The 21,412-nt window shown below is 37.9% G+C and overlaps 1 protein-coding gene across 15 annotated transcripts in view; it reads left to right on the top strand.

Moving 5' to 3' along the window:
• DGKH (diacylglycerol kinase eta) overlaps nt 1-21,412 on the top strand; it is a 215,304-nt gene that overhangs the window by 97,435 nt on the left and 96,457 nt on the right. For 14 of the 15 annotated variants that reach the window (XM_053665422.1, XM_053665419.1, XM_037131674.2 and 11 more), the window contains exons 5-6: nt 20,049-20,153; nt 20,420-20,552. In XM_053665422.1, the coding sequence (XP_053521397.1) occupies nt 20,049-20,153; nt 20,420-20,552 (238 nt within the window). Of the gene's footprint in view, nt 1-20,048; nt 20,154-20,419; nt 20,553-21,412 lie in introns of those variants that run through there. The other variant, XM_037131755.2, reaches the window with a different exon arrangement.

Genomic DNA, 21,412 nt, shown 5'->3' with positions numbered 1-21,412 from the left:
GGGACCTACAGCCAAGGTTGCTCTACCCAGCCAAGCTGTTATTTGGAATCGAAGGACAGATAAAATACTTCCCAGACAAGAAAAACTATAAAGGAGTTCATCATCACCAACCTATTATTATATGAACTGTTAAAGGGACTTATTTAAACAAAAGAAGATGAAAACTATGAACAAAAATGGCAAAAAAATACAAATCTGTCAACAATTGGTTTTAAAAAACAAACTAAGCCAACAAGAACAGAGACTATGGATATGGAGATTGTGGATATGGAGAGTGTTCTGATGGTTGCCGGGTGGGAAGCGGGTTTAGGCAAATGGTTGAAGAGGTGGGGAATTAAGCAGTACAAATAGGTATTACAGAATAACCATGGGGATGCAAAAGTGAAGTTTAGGAAATGGAGTAGTTAAAGAACTTACACCCCTGGAAATGAACAATGGTGTGTGAATGCCTGAGGGAGTGGGAAGTTCTTGTTTGGTTTGTCAAAGGGGGGAAAATCAGGACAACTGTAATAGCATGATCAATAAAATACAATTTAAAATGAATATATAAACTGTAGGATAGCGAAGAAATTTAAAAGTTCAAAATAGTTGTGTTTGCCTTGAATGTTAGTAAAATAGTAAAACAGTACTAAGGAAAACTTATTATTCTACAAGATTTTAAAAATTTAATGAATTTATAATATAGACGAGAGAAAATGATTATTTATCTTTAAAACCTTTTTGAGCTATCCTATCACCCATAATCAAGGAGTAATGAGCACATCAGCAGTTACTTTTAAGTTTTTATATTCTGTCATTATCTCATTATCCCACAATATAGTTATTCTTCCTTTTCTTTAACAGATGAAAAGATAAGGTCCAGAAAATAACTTTGTAATTTATATGGTCAACAAGTAGCATAATTAGTATTTAAAGTCCATGCTCTTTCCATTAGAATGCATAACGTTAGAATTTTCAGGCCCTTGTAAATTGTACAATAATAGTAATGACCATTTTTAATAGGTTGTAGTTCACTCTGGCCATTCCTAATGAATCCTCATTACCTTACAAGTGAGAAGAAAGTTTATATAGATTATTGTACCAGCTGGCATTGTTTGTCCAATTCTTATGGCCATCAGGCTAATTATCTCTAATGGAATGGAGAGCATCCAGTGTTGATCTCCTTCTGTCTTATGACAACTCTCAGATAAGAATTTATTTTCTACCAAGAAAGTGGTTTAAAAGGAGATTTTCAGTTCAATAGTTTCTGCTTTGAATGTTTTTTAGTGCTTGGGCCCTGTTTGAACTTTGCCAAGACCAAATATTACTACATAAAGCAAAGGTACGCTTGTGGTTATGGGAGACAAATTACAATCTAGTCAGCAACAGACAAGTCAGAAGCAAGATCTCTATTAACAAATGGTAGGTTGAGGGCTATTCATTGGAGGTTTGTTTTTCTTTTTTCCTTGTTTTTGTTTTTGTTGTTGTTGTTGCTGTTACAGGACTTGCTCATAGTAGATCTGAAGGCTTTTAGGCAGCCCTGGCACTCAGCTTGTGTTAGGTGATCAGGTTAATGATGGGTTGGATAGCTCTTTTCGAGTACCTTTCAGAAGAAGCTTCTGGTAATGTGCATCCATTGGTGTGGAACTCAAAGTAGAAGATGGTCTTTAAATCTTGGAGAAAGACAGATTAGTAGCAAGAAACTGTTAAACAAAGCTCACATCTCAGGTTAGGCCATGTGGCTATAAATCATAGCTCTTGACCTCAGAACTTCATTAGGTCCCGTCTAGAAGGTGCATCAATGTCTTCCATTGATTTAGACACCAGTCATGGCCTAGTGACATGGTCTGGATCAACGACAGGGATTTTTTTTCTCTGCAAATGGAGTGCTTTTATACACTTCACTAATGATTTGTTTTGATTTAGGACAGTGGTATTTAGTAAGAACATCAGAGAGGCAAGGTGCTCGGATTGTAACCAGATGTGGCAGATCCCATGGGCCTGCCACTAATCTTCTAGCAGGAAGAATGGCAGTATTCTGTGTGTTGCATATATGTATGTTTTATGTTATCTCATAATTTATGAGAACATTGGATTGAGTGTTTGGCCTCTGTGATCTGATTTCTGCACAAACCTTGGCCATTTTCATTTTCATCAATAAGAGATACTAACAGTAATTAATTAAATTTTTATATTGCTAACAATAATATTAGAGCTGCCCTAATTGTTAAGCTTGTATGTGAGAAAAGCTGTCAGGATAAAGTAGCTAAACACTCTCCGTTTGAGTACCTTTGTAGGAAAAGTGTTGTTTGTGTATGTTTTAGATTGTATTTCTCTTCAGCCTAGGAAACAGTGTGCTCACCAGCAAGGACCGATGTGACTACTATCCTCAAAGTGACTATTGACAAGCTTCTAAAAACTTTAACCTGAGGTTTAACACAATATGATCAAGATACACACATCATAGGATAGATTTGTAAAGGAAATTCTTTCATATCTTTATATTCACCAATGAATTCACTGTCCACATCATCCACCATTAGCAGACCTAGTGAAATGTACTGTTTATTGTGCAAAGACATATGTATATAAGGATAGTTATTGCACACTGTAGTAACAAAAGATTGGAAACAATCCAAATGTAGAAGTTAGGGACTGCTTGAAGTGAATTATGAAATATGTCACATGGTGGAATGTTATGCAACCACAAAGAAGAATGTATCAGCTCTATACATAATGACATGCAGTGAGGTCCAAAGTTTACTCAGTGGGAAAAGCCAGATATGGAACAATGTGTATATATAAAATGTTACTCTGTGTTTATGTGCACAAATGTTTAAATCTAAGTTGATGACACATTTGTTATGGATACAGAGAGATAACACAGATATCTGGGGAAATACAGAGAAGCTAACCAAAATTTATTTGCCTCAGGGAGGGAACTAAGTAGCTTAGGAGGGAGACATACTTTTCATTTTAAATGTATTCTTGATATTGTATCACAAGTATGCATTATCTATTCAGAAAATAGTTAAATGCTTCACAGGAACTCTTTCTGGCAGCTTCCTAGCAGATGCATTTGACAAGAGGGGTATGTTTGTGCAGCTTGGCAACTGCCGTAATGTCCAAGAAGCCATGGCAAGGGTGCATACAAAACAGCCCATCTGTGAGATGAGGGAAAGTAGAATGGATGAGAGCTCTTTGGGGGAGAACCAGAGAGAGCTGTGGACAGAGGGAAAGAGAAGGGACTGGAGGAAACTAACATAGAGGTGTTGAAATTGAGATGATTGGTACATAAATGATGCCTTTAATTAAGAATAGAAAATGAGAAAAAAAAAGGTTTGTGGGGAGTGAAATGATGATACTGTGAATTGTACACTGTCAGTTTGAAATGGTGGTAAGATGTCCTGGTGATGTCTGCAGGCAATTGAGAGAGGTACTTTAAAAACTATTAAAATGGCTTAAAGTACTTTCTTGTTAGCATTTTTATGGCTCTTTTAAAGTTTCAGCATATTCAAATATCTTCTCCGTTCCTTAAGTATGATTATGATGTAATGGAAAAATTAGGTTTTAGAAATGTTTTAGTTTTGTGATGACTGGTACAAACAAGATAATTACTTTGTTTTGAAATGTCCCATTACATACATGCCCTGTACAAAGCAATTTCCTGTTATAAAATAAAAGAGCTTGTGCCAAGGGAATGAGGCTAATGCATTGTTCCCATCTCTGGTACAGTATGAAACTACCAAACGAATGGTAAAATTATTAATGTGTCCATTAATACTCACAGCTAATTTACAGTGGAAGTGTGTGTGACAGATAAATAAATAATTTCTGGATTCACTTTGATCCTTGTTATTACAATTAATGCTAAAAAACCCCTCTGTTTCCCATGTACAATGTAATACTTTAAATACAATGCTATATGTGGTTATATATCTTGTAAATATTTTGTTATATAAGGTGCTTGGTTTGCAGAGACCTAAATTAGTAAAATTAATCATCATTATTATTACTATTAATTTTTATCAACATTTTATCCTGTTTCTCGCTTATCTCTAGAGTGCACAAGTGTAGGATTGAGATATAACTCTGCAGTAGCACTGATTACTTTTCTTGTTTGTTTATTTTTAGAGACAGGAGGAGGGAGGGGTAAGGAGACAGACATCAATGTGTGGTTGCCTCTCACATGACCCTATGGGGGACCTGGCCCACAACCCAGGTATGTCTCTGACTGAGAATTGAACCAACGATCCTTTGGTTCACTCAATCCACTGAGCCACACCAACCAGGGACCCAGTTACTTTTTAGGGGAGAAAAAGCATCAGGTGCAACATTTTCTGCCTGTTCTTCTAGGATGATTTCAGTTCCCAAACACTAAGCAAATTATATTAAATTATGCATCTGATTTGTGTGGCCTGCCTTTCATTCTTGAATTCTTTTTTGGTAGTTGTGAAATGTACTTACTTTACATTGTCAGTCTAAATATTAATTCAGGACTTCCAGTCAAGATGGCAGCATAGGTAAACATGGCTTCACCCCTTGCACAGCCATATAAAAATTACAACTAAAATATAAAACAACCATCACTCAGAACCATCAGAAATCAAGTAGAAAGGAAGCCCAACAACTACAGAATTTTAAAAAAACCACATCCATCAAGGCTGGTGGAAAGGCAGAGACATGGAACAGGCTGGTCCCATACCCACGAGTGATGGATAAAAATTTGGGAGGGGTATCTCGGGAGCGAGGACTTGCAGCCCCACACCAGGTCCCCCCAGGTCAGGGTTCCTTTGCTAGAAAGATAAGTCCTCACAACTTCTGGCTGCAAAAACCATGGGGATTGAGTCAATGGAAGAAACTTCTGGATTCCCAAGCAGTTCCCAAACTTACTCTGACTCAATCCCTCTGAGCTCCAGCACTGAGGTAGCAGCTTGAAAGTCACCAGTGGCATATGGGGCTGAACTGAAGTGTCTGACATTGCGTTGAGAGCTGGGGACAGCTTTCTTCCCAACAGAAGGTGGGCAGAGGCTATTGTCCCTTTTCTGATCCCCCCATGTCGCGCCCCCACACACACACACACAGCCACAGAACCCACAGGCAAGTGCTATATCTGAGCCTCCATCAACCTGGCTACTGTTTGCCCCACCCTGGAAATCCGAGACTCCTACCAACCCAATATACAGGCCCACCCTCACTGTTAATAGTGGATTTTTCATATGAATGGTTGCTCTGAGCTCAGGTTTCACTAATCCTCTCAAGCAAACAACAGCTGGTCTTAGCTCTCAATGCCATGCCCCCCAACCCCATTTTCTAAGTGACCCCAGGTCTGGTACTAGCAGCAGATAGCATAGGTTTACAGATTAACTTCAGCTGGAAACCTTCAAGCCCAGCGCAAGTAGCAGCCATCTCCGACTGCTTTATAGCTCTTACAGGGTGGCCCCAGGCAGAACTCAGGTGGGGGCTGACCTTGGCCTGCACCACCTGGGAAGCCCCAGAGCCTGCACACCCAGTGGACAGATACAGACCACGTCGGAGCACCACCACCCTGCCCCTACACAGCTGATCCTCCATGGATGGTGAGGTTGATGAGGTTGGCGGTCAGTGGACACAGCCAGTCCTTGCAGCTGACTGGCCTGGGTAAATTTCGCTCATTGATCTTGAAACAACAATCAAGGCTCAACTACAAGAGGAAGTTGTACTCAGCCCACACAAAAGGCCTACCTCGGGTACTCAGCTTGGGTGACAGGGGAGGCTGTGCCACTGGACCCTATGGGACACTTAGTACATTAAGCTACACAGCCAAGTCATGGAGTCATAGCAGCTCTATGTAATACATAGAAACAAACACAGGGAGGCTGCCAAAACGAGGAGACAAAGAAACAGGGCCCGGACAAAAGGACAGATCAAAATTCCAGAAGAAGACCGAAAAAAATGGAGATGAGCAATCAAGCAGATACAGTTTCTAAAACATGCTTATAAGGATGTGCAAGGAATTTAGTGAGGACCTCAACAGCATAAAAAAGATCCAGGCACAAGCAAAGGACTAATTGAAATAAAAAGAGTAATTTACAGGGAAACAACAGTAGAGTGGAGGAAGCCAAAAATCATCAAATTGATGATATGGAACACAAAAAAAGCAAAAACAACAAACAATCAAAACAACAGGAAGAAAAAAGAATTTTAAAAAAGGAGGATAGTGTAAGCAGCCTCTGGGACAACCTCAAGAGGTCCAACATTCATATTGTAGGGGTGCCAGAAGGGGAAGAAGAGAAAGAACAAGAAATTGGCAATCTATTTGAAAAAATAATGAAAGAAAACATCCTTAATGTGGTGAAGGAGATAGACATGGAAGTCCAGGAAGCACAGACAATCCCAAACAAGATGGATACAAAGAGGCCCACTCCAAGGCACATCAGAATTAAAAAGCTAAAGTTTAAAAGCAGTGAGAGAAAAGCAGCTATCTACAGAGCAGTTGCCATAAGACTGTCAGCTGATTTCTCAAAAGAAACTTTGCAGGCAAGAAAAGATTGGCAGGAAATATCCTAAGACATGAAAAATGGTTTACCTACAGCCAGTATTGCTCTGCCCAGCCAAGCTATTATTTGTAATCGAAGGACAGATAAAATGCTTCCCAGACAAGAAAAACTAAAGGAGTTCATCATCACCAACCCATTATTATATGAACTGTTAAAGGGACTTATTTAAACAAAAGAAGATGAAAACTATGAACAATAAAATGGCAAAAAATAAAATCTGTCAATAATTCTAAAAAACCAACTAAGCAAGCAAGAAGTACAGAGACCCAATCTTGGATATGGAGAGGGTTTTGATGGTTGCCAGATGGGGGGAGTTTATAGGGAAGTGAGTGAGGAGGTGAGGGGATTAAGAAGTATAAATAGTTAGTTACAGAATAACCATGGGTATGTAAAGGATACTACAGGAAATGGAGTAGCCAAAGAACTTATGTGCATGACCCAGGGACATGAACAATGGTGGGGGGATTGCCTGAGGGAGTGGGAGGAGCTTTGTGGAGAGAGGCAAAGGGGGAAAAATCAGGAACTGTAATAATGTACTTAAATATTTTTTTAATTAAAAAATATTAATTGGTTAGGGACTGGTGTTAAGGTGCTGATCAGTTATTTTTAGTTTTTTTTCTTACCAATTTTCAATAAGGAAGTATATTTTTAATAATTAGGTACAGCTAGAGCAACTAAATGAAGTTATAGTTTAATTATTTTGAAAGTTCTTATGGTAAATATTATTTTGTTACTACTAATAGAAACTTTCAGTATTTCTTTTATTTTTTTCTTTTATTGATTATGCCATTACATTTGTTCTATTTCCCCTCCTCCTTCCCCTCCACCCTGCACACCCCTCCCCAACCATTCTCCCCCCTTTAGTTCATGAACACGTGTGTCAAGTTCTTTAGATTCTATATTTCCCATACTATTCTTACCCTTCCCCCTATCTATTTTCTACCTACCATCTATGCTACTTATTTTCTGTACCTTCTCCCCCCTTCTCCTTCTCCCACTCCCCTGTTGCTAACCCTCCATGTGATCTTCATTTCTATGGTTCACTCCTGATCTAGCTGTCCTCTTAGTTTGCTTTTGTTTTAGGTGTGGTTGTTAATAACTGTGAGTTTGCTGTCCTTTCACTGTTCATTATTTTTTTATCTTCTTTTTCTTAGGTAAGTCCCTTTAACATTTCATATAATAAGGGCTTGGTGATGATGAACTCCTTGAATTTGATCTTACCTGAGAAGCACTTTATCTGTCCTTCCATTCTAAATGAAAACTTGGCTGGATAGAGCAATTTTGGTTGTAGGTCTTTGGTTTTCATGACTTGGAATACTTCTTTCCAGCCCCTTCTTGCCTGTAAGGTCTCTTTTGAGAAATCAGCTGACAGTCTGATGGGAACTCCTTTGTAGGTGACTGTCCCCTTATCTCTTGCTGCTTCTAGGATTCTCTCCTTCATTTTCATCCTGGCTAATGTAATTATGATGTGCCTTGGTGTGTTTCTTCTTGGGTCCAACTTCTTTGGGACTCTCCGAGCTTCCTGGATTTCCTGGAAGTCTATTTTCTTTGCTGGATTGGGGAAATTCTCCTTTATTATTTGTTCAAATAAGTTTTTCACTCGTGGGTGTTCCTCTTCCCCTTCTGGTACCCCTATAATTCGGATGTTGGGACATTTAAAGATGTCCTGGAGGTTTCTAAGCCTCTCCTCATTTTTTTGAATTCTTGTCTCTTCATCCTTTTCTGTTTGGCCATTTTTTTCCTCTTTTTGGACCACTCCCTTGATTTGAGTCCCAGTTTTTTTTCCGTTACTATTGGTTTCCTGTGCATTTCCCTTCATTTCAATTAGTTTAGCCTTCATATGTTCCTCTAATTTATGACTATAATCAACCAGTTTCGTGAGCATCCTGATCACCAGTGTTTTGAACTGTGCATCTGAAAGTTTGGCTATTTCTTCATCACTTAGATTTATTGGCTCTGGGGCTCTGAGTTGTTCTTGAGCCATGTTTTGATCTGTTTGTGCCTGTTACATATGAGGAGTGGAGCATTAGTTGTTCACCAGGGCGGGGCCACCCAGGTCGCAGGTTTGTGATGCAGTATGTGAGGGCGGGGTCAGAGAGGGACAATGCGGTCTCCTCTGTCACTTCCCGCCGCTGGAGCCTGTGTGGTCAGTCTCACTGCTCGCTCCTTCACTGAATTATCTGCTCAAGAATGTGTGACTGCGGTCAGCCTTCATTTGGGCCGTCCGCTACTCCACACACCTGGGATCTCCCCACGGGTGCTGGCCTACCTGGGTTGCATGCCCGGGCAGGTCCAGTGGATCTTCCCTGCCCAACCTCGCTCTGCTGCTGTCTCTGCCTCTCTTACCAGTTTGGCTGAAGGGTTCGTTATTGTCAGACTTCCATGTAGTTCAGTTTTCTGTGGTTTGGCTGCATTTTTGTTGCTAAAACTTTGTTGTTTTTAAACTTTGTTGTGCAAGAAGGCACAGTGCTTCCACCTATGTCTCAATCTTGGTGGAAATCTTGATTTTTTTATTTAAATAAAGGAAAATTTGCCTTTTAGAATGTGAAATCCTTTGGGAATACTGTGTACATATTTTCACATAGTATTCTATGAAAATATTCATACTAATAGCTCTAAAATGTGTAGGCTTTTATTGTCATGGAAACAGGTATGAGAATTCACATTTTATTTATATTTGACATTCTAAAGCAATAAAATTCCATCATTAGGTTATACAGGGAAATCAAATTAACATGGAAAATGGCATTGTTCTAAAGTCTTGATTCCTTTGCTGAAGAGGTGTTGTAATTTGCTGACAAAATTTTAAGCAGAGTCATTGAGGCTTAAGAAATCAGGAAGCAGATTTGCATAGCTTTCTTCAGCTCCATCCATCCCACCCCATCTCCACCAGTGTTGAGAAGTTCTAATTCATTGGTTTCTGAGGACATTGTAGATCACTTGATCAAGGGATCCACATTATTCATCTAATTTGAATTTGATAGTGGGGAGGGATGCAAGAGGTCAGAGACTTAGGTCTGCAAGGTGAGTTCAGGGGCAAGGATTGTGTATGGCTGATATGAGACTAAGACGCCAGGCCCCTTACCTTGTTAGATCCTTGAAGAAATTTGCTTGGGGTTCACAAATGCTTGAGTGCATTTTTATTTAATTATGAAAAATTTCAGATAAAACCTAACTCAGGACAACTGTGCTTGACCCCTATTTCCTCATTGCCAGACTTACTGCAACACATGCTTCATCTATTCTCTTTTCTCCGTATTTTATCTTAAGTATTTTAAAGCAGGTATTTCTGATCCTCTTACCTGACCTCACATTCTTCAATTGGCACCCCTAAAATATTGATTTTTAATTTAACTCTGCCTCTCTTTTATATTTCTTCTTAAACACAGCATGGTATGCAGAAGCTTTGAAGGAAAAGCATTAACCGAGTTGACCATAGTTACACAATTCAGTTTTATAGTGAAGAAATAATCTTTTTTTATCTTGTTATAGGAGCACTGGTATTTTTTTGTTAACTCCTCATATAGGAAGTATATTCACTAATGTGGACAGGTCATTTAACTTATACATTTTTTTTCTCTTCAGTGTGTTGTAACAAAATTTACTTTATACTTAATTTAAAGAGATGATGGGAAAATCAGTAAGGTATGTAGCCTTTGTGCCATAAGTTTGTAGTCAAGTATTCCTGTAGACAAGAAGACAGACATATTCTTGGTAGAGATCTTCCACTCTCATCCACAAGTCTTTTTTTAATTCTATAGTTCATTATCTTCTCAGAATAATTGTGTTATATATCTTCAAAGAGTTTCCATTAGAAATTTTTTCAGTATTTGCACTTTTTTGTAGAATCTTGTCACAATTGAGTAATATTTCATATCTGTGCTGTACAGTTCTCACTTATGTCAATATATAGGTAATTCATTTTTTTTAAATAAGTATCACATGCAAATGATATATATATAATTTCTCCTTAGGTGAGAATATAAGCAGCACTGGGGCAGACTTCCTTCTGTTCCAGACTAATGCCTGCCTGTTTATTTTGAGAGATTGTGGGGATGTTTTGCACTTCCTAGTCTACATTACAGGAATGCACACTAAGATCAGTAAGTTGTTACTCAGCCAAAATAACTCATCAGTTAGAATGGTGATCAGCCAGCCCAAACCAAAAGTGTTGAATGACTTTCAAATATCCTTTTGGACTCTCAGTAAAGGGTTATATGTGTGTTTGTGTATGAATCTAAACATGATTCTAAACAGACATCTGAGGAGATTTAAAAAAGTTTTTTTGTTACATACACATTTTTTCTTTATTGTTTTTTTCCACACCATTTATCCCCCCATACCCTCTTTCATCTTCATCCATCCCATCCCCCAGCCCCCAGCAATCACTGTATGTTTGTCCATGTTCATTACTTCTTTTTCATTATTTATTTTTTGCTCCATCTCTCCATTCCTTTAGCCCCTAAGCAGCTCCCCACCCAGATGTCAGACTACTCTCTATAAGTCTGTCTCTATTTTGTTTGTTAGTTTTAGATCATTCCAAAAGGGAATACTACCAAGCAAAACGATTTAAAATCCTACTTACATAGTGCACTGTCTGAAGAGCAGAATTTCTTTGTCATTTTAACCTGCAGATTAATATCAAGGTTCTTGCATATATGTGAATTACCTGTCAGTCTCATCCTTACCATTATTCCATTTCATCTTTGTAAGTTTTTTTTCACATCATTTTAGATATTGGCACATCATTTAGATATTTAGAAATTTGTGTTTCAGGATTTTCAACAAGTTTTTCTCTGTGAGCACTTAATGCATATTCTACAGTGTTGACAGCTATAAAATGAATGTTTATGGTGTTGGTGATTTAAGTTATATTATGTTGAAAATACCTTTGTTACTTTCTTTGAATTTAGTGCCAGAAGTACACTGTGGCATTGTATGTGTTCTGTTAAAATTCAAGCACCCTTGGAAGAAAATATACATGAAACTTTTATTGTCTATTAACACTGCAGGGGGAAAAATGACTTTTTAGGTCAGTAATTGCCATCTTAGAAAACACATGGAACTTGAGGCAACTGGATAATAAAATAGGGGAGTATCAACCCCAGAAAGTACAGGAGTCTGTGTAGAACTTGCAGTCTCAGGTGCCTCCCGGACGCACTGAGTGGTACATGTGTATGAAATGGCCAGCTGAAGAAAACAGTTTTAAACTGCCTTTACTGTGAGTGAGCAAAGTACCTGTTTAATATGATGGCCTTTAATTTTGTTGGTATTGTTTTATAACACAGCACTTCAGGGTTCAAACATAATGGCTCAACAAAAAGATCAGAGATCATCATTTCGGGGTTGCTGTTATATCACGCGGGATGCTGTAGGTGGTAGGCTAGTCCAGATGGGTCCCACACAAAGGTGTACTGTTAGAGGCAGGTGAGAACACTGGAGATTTGAGAGCAGAAGGGTGCTGAACAGGCAGATAGCGAGCCATAATGATTACAGCACTTTAAAAAAATTTTTTTGTTATTTTGAGTATATCATCGATTATGCTTTTACAGTTGTCCCATTTTGTTCTCCCTCTGCTCTGCACCTCCCCCCTCACCAGCATTTCCCACTCTTAGTTCATGTCCAGGGGTCATACATATAAGTTCCTTGGAGGAGCCTTAAGTATTCGCCAGGGCAGGGCAACCCACCTCCCTGTGTTGTGGTGCTGTGTGTGAGGAGGCAGTGCAGAGGGAACAGTGCTACTTGCTCAGCTCTCTGCCTGCTTTCTGCCAGCTTTCAGTGACTTCCTCCAGTATCCACAAGCAAATTGGGCCCTTCTGATGCTGATTCCTAGTTGGGTGCGTTTGTGTACATTCTAGGACCTTGTGGGTCTCTCCAATGAACTGTCCTTTGAGGTTGGGAGTTTCTTCTGCCACAACACCCACAGGTTGTTTTGTTTTGTTTTTTTTTAAGATTTTATTTATTTATTTTTAGAGAGGAAGGGAAGGAGACAAGGAGAGAAATATCAGTGTGTGGTTGCCTCTCATGAGTCCCCTGCTGGCAACTGGCCTTCAACCTAGGCATGTGCCCTGACTGGGAATCAAACCACGATCGTGTGGTTCGCAGGCCCGTGCTCAATCCACTGAGCTACACCAGACAGGGCCCCCACAGGTTTTTACAGCCAGAGGTTTTGAGACTTCAGTTTCCCACACTGGAACCCTGGGTTGTGGGTTCTGTCTTGCTCCCTGTTTGCTGCTCCTGGCTTCTCCACACATGAATGTGGGACCACCCAGTGCACTACAGCACTTTCTTTACATTATTTAGATGAGATCCTGATTTTACGAGTGGGAAAGTTGGATGCTGCCACCTTTGTGCTTGATAGATAAACAGGGGTGTGTGTCAGGGTCACCTGTGTATCTTTGCCAAACTATAGATAACATGTGAAATAATCCACTTATTCATTGCATGTGAGATTTCAATTCATTAAGTCTGGTATGGAGCATGATTGGATGTTTTGAAAAAGAAAAAAACTCTTGGCTGAATTCACATGCAGCGCATAGTTAAGGAGGGGTAGATGTCTCCAGTTTAGTCTTTGAAATATGGGTGTAAGTATCTTTGCCCTCACAATAGTCATTTAAGATGCCTGACTATATTTGGCACATTGACATTGTCAAAGTGATTTACTTCGTACCATAAAGGAAGAATGAAAAAAAGGAACATACATAATTTAAGAGTTAGATATAGGTTTTATGAGGAAGAATTGAAGAGGTGTATTAAGACTAAGCAGTTGGCAGTTACAGTTACAGCAAACTTAGTATTAAAAAGACGTTATACCTGATTCAGTTTTTTGCAAAAGTTGAATTGTAGTCCCTGAGTTATAATATAGACAATAAAAATTATTATAGCACAACTAAACTTTCTGTTTGTCCTGCTTTCCAAGAAAGGCTGGCTCCGTGTGAATTTCTATTTTACTCATGGCAGTTCAGGATTAATTACTAAAGATTGAACAATAATTACTGTGGTAGGGCCAATGTGATCAGTTTGTTGTAAACAACTTTAGAATTGAAATAAGAATTGCCTAACAAAAAAGTTGTTGGACATTTAAAATTACCAGAGAAGGTTGCAAAGTTTCCTTCATTGCAGAATCAAAAATATGAGTTAAAATAAGCAACCATGTATCTTGTGTAGTTTAAGCATTATATCTACTGGCATCTGATGCTGTTAACTTCAACAAGCCTTTTACCATCTCATATTCCTGTTTTGGGGAAGGTTAGACACAGTGCAATTAAGGGGGAACATTTTTTTCTAATTTGTTTGTTGATATTTTCTTTATTTTTTTAATTTAATTGTTGTTCAAGTACAGTTTTCTGTCTTTTACTTCAGTCCCAGCCCACCCCCCCAGTGCTTCCCACCTCCCTCCCATTTCCACCCCCCTTAGCTGTTGTCCATGTGTCCTTTATACTAGTTCCTGTAAATCCTTCTCCTTTTCCCCTGAAATTCCCTCCCCTCGGGTCCCTGTCAGCCTGTTCTTTATTTCAGTGTGTTTGGTTATATTTTGCTTGCTTGCTTGTTTGTTGTTTAGGTTCCTGTTAAAGGTGAGATCATATGGTATTTGTCTTTCAATGCCTGGTGATATTTTCTTAATATCTTGTTAAGAAGGAGGTAATTACCATTATTTCTGTTTTCATTTTTTGCTAGTTAGTCACTATTCTGTTGGTAAAATGCCTTTATTTCTGACTTAAGCTGTGTTATTTTTGTCTGGACTACACTTACATGCAAAAAAAATGTTCATTACAGAAGAAATTATAAACATATATACTCAATTTTAGTCCGTGCTAAGAAGAATTGTGATGCTAACATTGTGTAGTGGCTTTGTAACAGACACTGCTGAATTCTTTACTTGGGTTATGTTACTAATTTGCACCACTGTGCAGAGCAGAGAGTTACTTACTGCTCTGTCCCCGCCTAGCAGAGGTGAGGCCGAACTTCAGAGACTCCAGGAAACAGGTCCACAGCCACACAGATAAGAAAGGGTACCATTGGTCAGTCTTGACTTCAAAGTTTAGGCTGTGAATCACTACTGTTACATTACTGGTTTCCAGTTGGGAATCTGCAGATTAGCAATTCCCTGTAATTCACTTTTGCAGAAACTTCCCTTGTTTCTCAAGTTCTAACAGTGTTATGGGGAAAAATAAAATATTCTTAGAGCAGTAATTATTGAACTTGGCTACATTTTAGAATCACTTGGGAGTTAAAAACAACAACAACTAGTACTTATGTCCCACCGCCATATGTTCTAAGTTAATCGTATAGAGTGTGGCCTGAACATTGGGATTTTAAAAAATCTCCCAGATGATTTCAATGTACAGTGGAGTTTGAGATCTCCCACTTTGGAACAACGGAAAATTTTAGATTCTATATTTCTATTCTTCTGTAAGTAAAAAAAAGTAACTTTTTTATTATAGAAGTACTACATATTACTTTAGAAACTACAAAAACAAACCAATACAAATAAACATTTAAAATGATCTGTAATTGCTTTGCTGAGCAACCAGCATAGGATTTTGCTATGTATCTTTTTCTCCTGGGTGTGTTTGTATATTTAAAGTCTTTTTAAAAATATTTTATTGTTTATACTATAACAGTTGTCCCACTTTTTTCCCCTTCATCCCCTCCACCCAGCCCACCACCCACTTCCATAATCAGTCCTGCAAACATTGTCCCTGTCCATGGGTCATCTCTTCACCTTCCTTCACTCAGTCCCCACCCTCCCACCCCCCTTTTACAGCTGTCAGTCTCTTCCATGATTCTGTGCTTCTTATGAGGAAGATGCTTCTTATGAGAACCTTCATAGAGGTTCTTTTTTGTTCATTAATTTATTTTGTTCATTAGATTCCTCTTATGAGATCATATGGCATTTGTCTTTTACTGACTGGCTTATTTCTCTTAGCATAATAGTCTCCAGTTCCATCGATGCAGTCACAAAAGGTAGGATTTATTTCTTTCTGTGTCATGATATTCCATTGTGTAAATGTACCACAGATTATTTTATCCGCTCATCTACTGATGGGCACTTAGGCTGTTTCCAAATATTGGCTATTGTAAATAGCTCTGCTGTAAACATGGGGGTGCATAATTTGAAGTGGTGTTTTGGGATTCTTTGGGTACATTCCCAGCAGTAGAATTGCTGGGTCAAAAGGCAGTTTCATTTTTGTTTTTTGTTTTTTTAGGAAATTCTGTTTTCCTCAGTGGCTGCATTTCTATCAACAGTGCACTATGATTCTCTTTTCTCCACACTCTCACCAGCTAACTTATAATTGATTTATTAATGAAAACCATTTTGACAGGTGTGAGATGGTATCTCATTATGGTTTTAATTTACAGCTCTCTGTTGGCTAGTGATGTTGAGCAACTTTTCATGTGTGTGTGGGCCCTCTGTATGTCCTCCTTGGAGAAATGTGTATTTGGGTCCTTTGCCCATTTTTTAACTGGATTATTTGTCTTCCTCGTGTTTAGTTGTATTAAGTTCTTTATGTATTTTGGAGATTGAACCCTTGTCCACTGTATCATTGGCAGATACATTCTTCCATACAGTTGGTTTCCTTTTCATTTCGAAGATGGTTTCTTTAATACTACCCAGAGCAATCTATAGATTTCAGTGTAATTCCTATTAATAAACCAATTTCACAGATCTAGAACAAACATTCCAAAAATTTATGTGGAACCAAAAATAACCCAGAATAGCCTCAGCACTCTTGAGAAAGAACAAAGTGGAGGCATCATAATACCTGATATCAAAGTACACTACAAGCCCACTGTAATCAAAAGTCTGGTACTGGCATAAGAACAGATACATTGATCAGTGGAACAGAATAGAGAGCCCAGAATTAAACTCAGCTCTTTATGGTCAATTAATATTTGACAAAGGAGGCAAAAGTACACAATGGAGTAAAGATACTCTTCTCAATAAATGGTGTTGGTGTCCAATGAAATGGACTGGAAGATGCAAAAAAAAAATGGAACTAGACCATCATCTTACACCATACACCAGAATAAATTCAAAATGGATAAAATACTTAAATATATAAGTCATGATGCCATAAAAATCCTAGAGGAAAACACAGGCAGTAAAATTTTGGATATCTTGCATAGCAGCATTTTTACTGATATTTCTCCTAAGGCAAAGGAAATAAAGGAAAATATAAACAAACGGGACTACATGAAATGGAAAAGCTCTGTGTTTAAAGTCTTAATGTAATGCTATGCTACTCTTCTATAAAATTTTATGTATTTAGTGCCATATTACCTGTATCTCTCATATAGTCACATGCTTTACCAGACTGAGAAATACTTGATTATGCACATATAGTAGTATTTTTGGTTAACCCTTATAGGCCAGTAACTCTCAAAGCGGAGTAATATCCCCACTAGTGGGGAGTTTGTATGTTATTTGAGGTAGCATTTAGGAGACAGACTGACTAGATGTCTCTCTGTTGTACATCTCCTTGTATAGCTCTTTTTCAGACAAGTAAATCTTGGTTTGCTCCCTTGTCTTCCTTCTAGATTATTAAGGCAAAGACCATATGGTTTGAGCCCCCCACCCCGGTTCTGGCATGTTTGATGTGCTCAGTAAATGCTGGGATGCATGAACAGACAGATAGATATGTTCTGGGACCTGAGGTGGGACTGGTGGTTAAATTTTGTAAAAACTAATTAATGAAATAAATTTAGATTTGCCTGAAAAAAATTGAGAATGTTGGAATAGTAGGAAGACAGAATAAGAGTAGGGTTGAGATGAGGATAGGGGCTAAGGGGCACTTTAAGAGAGGTAAGCTGCAGGTTCTTCAAGAAATGTAGAAAGTCCCCTAACATTCTGGCCTTGGCCCCCAGCAGGCTCAGACAGTCTTCCCTGGGAATAACTCCCTCCCCTCATCTCTTTATCCTTCCATCTCTCTCCTACTCATTTGTCAGAATGAAAAGGCTGAGTCAGATGTACTTTCAGAGTAAGAAAGTTACTTACCCTGTAAGTAAGTAAGATGCACTTTACTTAAAAAAGTAACTTCAGGGTTTGCTGCTCCCCAAATGTTTTCCTAATAAAAATTTGAATGAGAAAACTCTGTAGAGTAATGGGGTTCACTTAGGATACAAGCAGCGCCTGTCAGTTAACAAGTCTAATTCCTTTTCCTACCAAGGTCGGGGATGGGGAAGAATTTAAATAAGAGGTAGGAAGGGGACTCAACATTGAAAGCTAATGAGGGATGACCTTATTTATTTAAAGTCTTGACCATCCCCTAAAGGAGAAAAGGCGCCCCCCCCCCCCAAATGTTCCAGGCTTCCTGGGCAGCTCCGGGCTGCTCACTGGGGTGATTTTGGTGGTGCAGCCGTAAAAGCCAGACTCCTCTGCAGTGCGTGGTTTATGAAACATTGTCTTTTTAAAAAAAACATTTTCTTTTTCATACCTACTTCTTTTAATGTAACTTTATAATCAGTGGATTTCTTAAATCAAAATTATTTCTAATCTTTTTTGGCTCTTAAAAACTTAATTATTATTTTTAAAATGTGTTAAATCTTTATGTGCTTATGATCATTCATTTTAAACAAATTTTTATTAAAAAGGAGAAATTTCTGGTGTTTTCAGTGTATAAGATACATGCATTATTCTTATTGCTGAAATGCTTTAGAGTTGAGACATGCAGTTCCAAAAATGACAGGAATAATGAGAAGCTATTTATTCTTCTTTCTCCCTTTTTATTGAATTCATGGTAACTTTGAAAGAATGTAAGAGCATTAAGGATAGTTAAAAATCTCAGACATCCTGCTTTACTTAGAATTAAACAAAACAAAATTAAAGAATAAGATATCAAGCCTGGTTTATTTATCTGAGTAATGTTTATCTCACTATAATATCAGAATGAAAGACAGGGAATCTTTATAGTTACATTATATAAGACACCTGAGGTGATATTTTGGGGGGTAAATATCAGATGTATTCAGCCCAGTGAACATTGAGATTTCAAGCATGCCGTGCCAGTCATCAGAGCCAGGAGTGTATTATGATCTAATGGCATTGCTCTGCTGCTTTTGGTGAGCTGTCTCAAAAAAACATTTGAAGCAATAAAGTATCCATTTGGCTCCTAAGTAATGAGGGAGGCATTGCTCTTTGCATTAACTATTTATTGAAGAAGAGAAGTGACCAACTGCTAATAAGCTTTACCCAAAGAGGGTACTGGAAAACAAGAAAATGCAAAGGGGAGGTTCTCTGCAATTTTGTAGGCAGTTACCCCAAACCCAAAGCTATGATTGGTGTTCTTCTTCCATGTGACTCTGGCCAGCTGTATGTAAGTGGGAGTGCCTGTGAGATGTATTTAGGGCCTTGTGGTTTAGGGAAGGATGTTGTAGCCTGAGGTAATGACAAATGAGAGGAGGCCCTGACTGGTGAGTAGCTAAGATTGGTTTTCTTAGTTGAAACTTCATTTATAAACTGATTTCTATAGTTTTGAGTAATGAACTTATTTATTTGCCAAGCTGAACAGTAGTGACTGAGGCTTGTTAGTTTACTCCTTTTGGAAGGAGTTCCTTTTTAAAATTAAGATGATTAGTGCTATGTCATTACTTGGGAAATCTGTTCTGTAATGCAGTATGTAGTTTATCACTTGATCAAATGCCTTTTAGTCTGAGAAAACTTACTTGATATATAAATGAATATGTAATTTATTATTTGGGAATAGTTTTTAGGAATGTAACATTTTGCTCCTCTTTTCATGAGTAAATAAATAGTCTCTTATTGCAGCAAATGCTTAGGGTTTATCAGTTTCAGGATTACAACCAGAATATTTTCACACATAAATGGGAGCTCTTTCAAGTTATTTCAGAATCCCACTTTGAATCACTTTTGGTGCTATAACAGCAAGAAGTTTCCATTTCACTTGCATTAAGATTCTTAATTAATTTGCCTTCATTACTAATGATATGAAAACAGGTGAAAGTCACAATTTTTTCCCTTAAAGCCAGCTAAAGAACTTTAATGCTAATTCTTCCCTGCTTTCACTAAAAAATAGTAAAGTGGTGTTCTACACGATGGGAAAAAAATCCTTCATATAAATCATATTAAAACAGGCAATTTAATAACAATGTTTTTGATATTATGTAAGCCAATTATAAAATCACACTGCATGCCTTGATTTTCAGTTTTTAATTCTAAACTTACAATAAATTGTTTTGAAGTATATTTAGAATTGATTTTTAAGATATATTTTATGAAATAAGAATATATTACTTATTTGTGTTCATAGCTTTTGGTAAAGGGCTAAAAAGCCTGATAAGTACATAGCAATGAGATCAAAGTCAAGAAAAGTTTCCTTAGAATTTTCTTTCCTAGACCACATTGTATCATACTCATAGAACTAAATTCAATTACTTTACAGACTCTTACTTTATTCAAGGAAGTAAGGACTCAGAGATTAGAAATGGAGTACCTTGTAAGATGTTAGGTTTTACAATAGCCTCTCTTGTTGGTTATTAACCGTCATTAGATTGAATTATCTGTTTCAGATAATCACTCCATTCAGAAGACTAATGCTATGTGCTGAGAACAGAAAGGAGATGGAGGATTGGATCAGCTCTCTGAAGTCTGTACAGACCAGAGAACCCTACGAGGTAGAGTTGCATCTCTTCTGTCACCTCATGTTCATAGAGAATGTTAACCAAAGAGCTGATGCTGTTTTCTGCAAAAATAATTATGTGTAGATTCATTCAGTAACTTGAAATGCATTACCTGATAATGCATTAGTTTTACTTACAGTGTTTTAGTTATGAAAATACGGATTTTAACATTATAATCATAACTATATACATTCCATATATTCAGTGTCTATAGTCTTGTTCTCTTGTTCGGCAGATCTGTGCTAACGTCTCATTTTTAGGTGGCCCAGTTTAATGTGGAACATTTCTCAGGGATGCACAACTGGTACGCCTGCTCCCATGCCCGACCCACTTTCTGTAATGTGTGCCGAGAAAGTCTTTCTGGAGTCACCTCCCATGGCCTGTCCTGCGAAGGTACTGTAGCATTGCATTTGCTGTCAGTATTTCTGAGAAGAGAACAGAGAAAAATCCCCACAGGAAAACATTTCTGTTGGGTGGAGAGAGTATCTGAGAGCAAGTCAGTGGAAGAGGAGTGTTTACATTTTATGGTGGTTTAAAGTGGAGGTCTGCACACATAAGACTAATATTTTGGCTCAGGAATAGATAATATAAAATAATTTGAAGGAAGTATTTTATTCCTGAGGAACTAGTAGCTACTGACTAGAAAAAAATCTCTGGACTTTGTATGATCATTCCAGTTTTAAGTATTCTTTTTCTGTTGTGATTGATAATGGAGAACAAAACTTTCTGGGAGGATAGTCTATACTCTGACACAATTTCTGATTGTTACTTACATTGCATTGTTTTAAACACTGTTTTCTGTTTTTTCAAGTATATTTAATTTAAATTAATGCCATTCTTTTACTTAAAGTTTTCTAAAAATAAGGCCTGTGTTTTCATTTTAGACTTTGCAGATTATTTTTTAATTTAACAGCAACGACCACTTAAAAGGAAATACTTTCATAATTACCAAGAAAAAAGTCATAACTTCTTCAAAGATTTTATTTATTTATCTTTAGAGAGAGGGAAAATGAGGGAGAGAGGAGAAACACTAATGTGAGAGAGAAACATAAATTGGTTGCCTCTCATATGCACAGTGACCAGGACCAACCCCGCAACCCAGGCATGTGCCCTAATCAGGAATCCAGCCCACAATCTTTCACATTGCGGGTGATGCCCAACCAACTGAGCCAGACCAGTGAGGGCAACGGGTAACTTCTTTAGGTTGTTTTAATTTTATACGTCAGTAATCACATCATTGTGTACTACTTTTG

This window comes from Artibeus jamaicensis, unplaced genomic scaffold (assembly GCF_021234435.1).
Source record: "Artibeus jamaicensis isolate MK-2021 breed Jamaican fruit bat unplaced genomic scaffold, CSHL_Jam_final contig_414, whole genome shotgun sequence".
In the NCBI taxonomy this organism is placed as follows: domain Eukaryota; kingdom Metazoa; phylum Chordata; class Mammalia; order Chiroptera; family Phyllostomidae; genus Artibeus; species Artibeus jamaicensis.
Note: the sequence above shows the minus strand (reverse complement) of the source record. Positions and strands in the feature narration are given on the sequence as shown.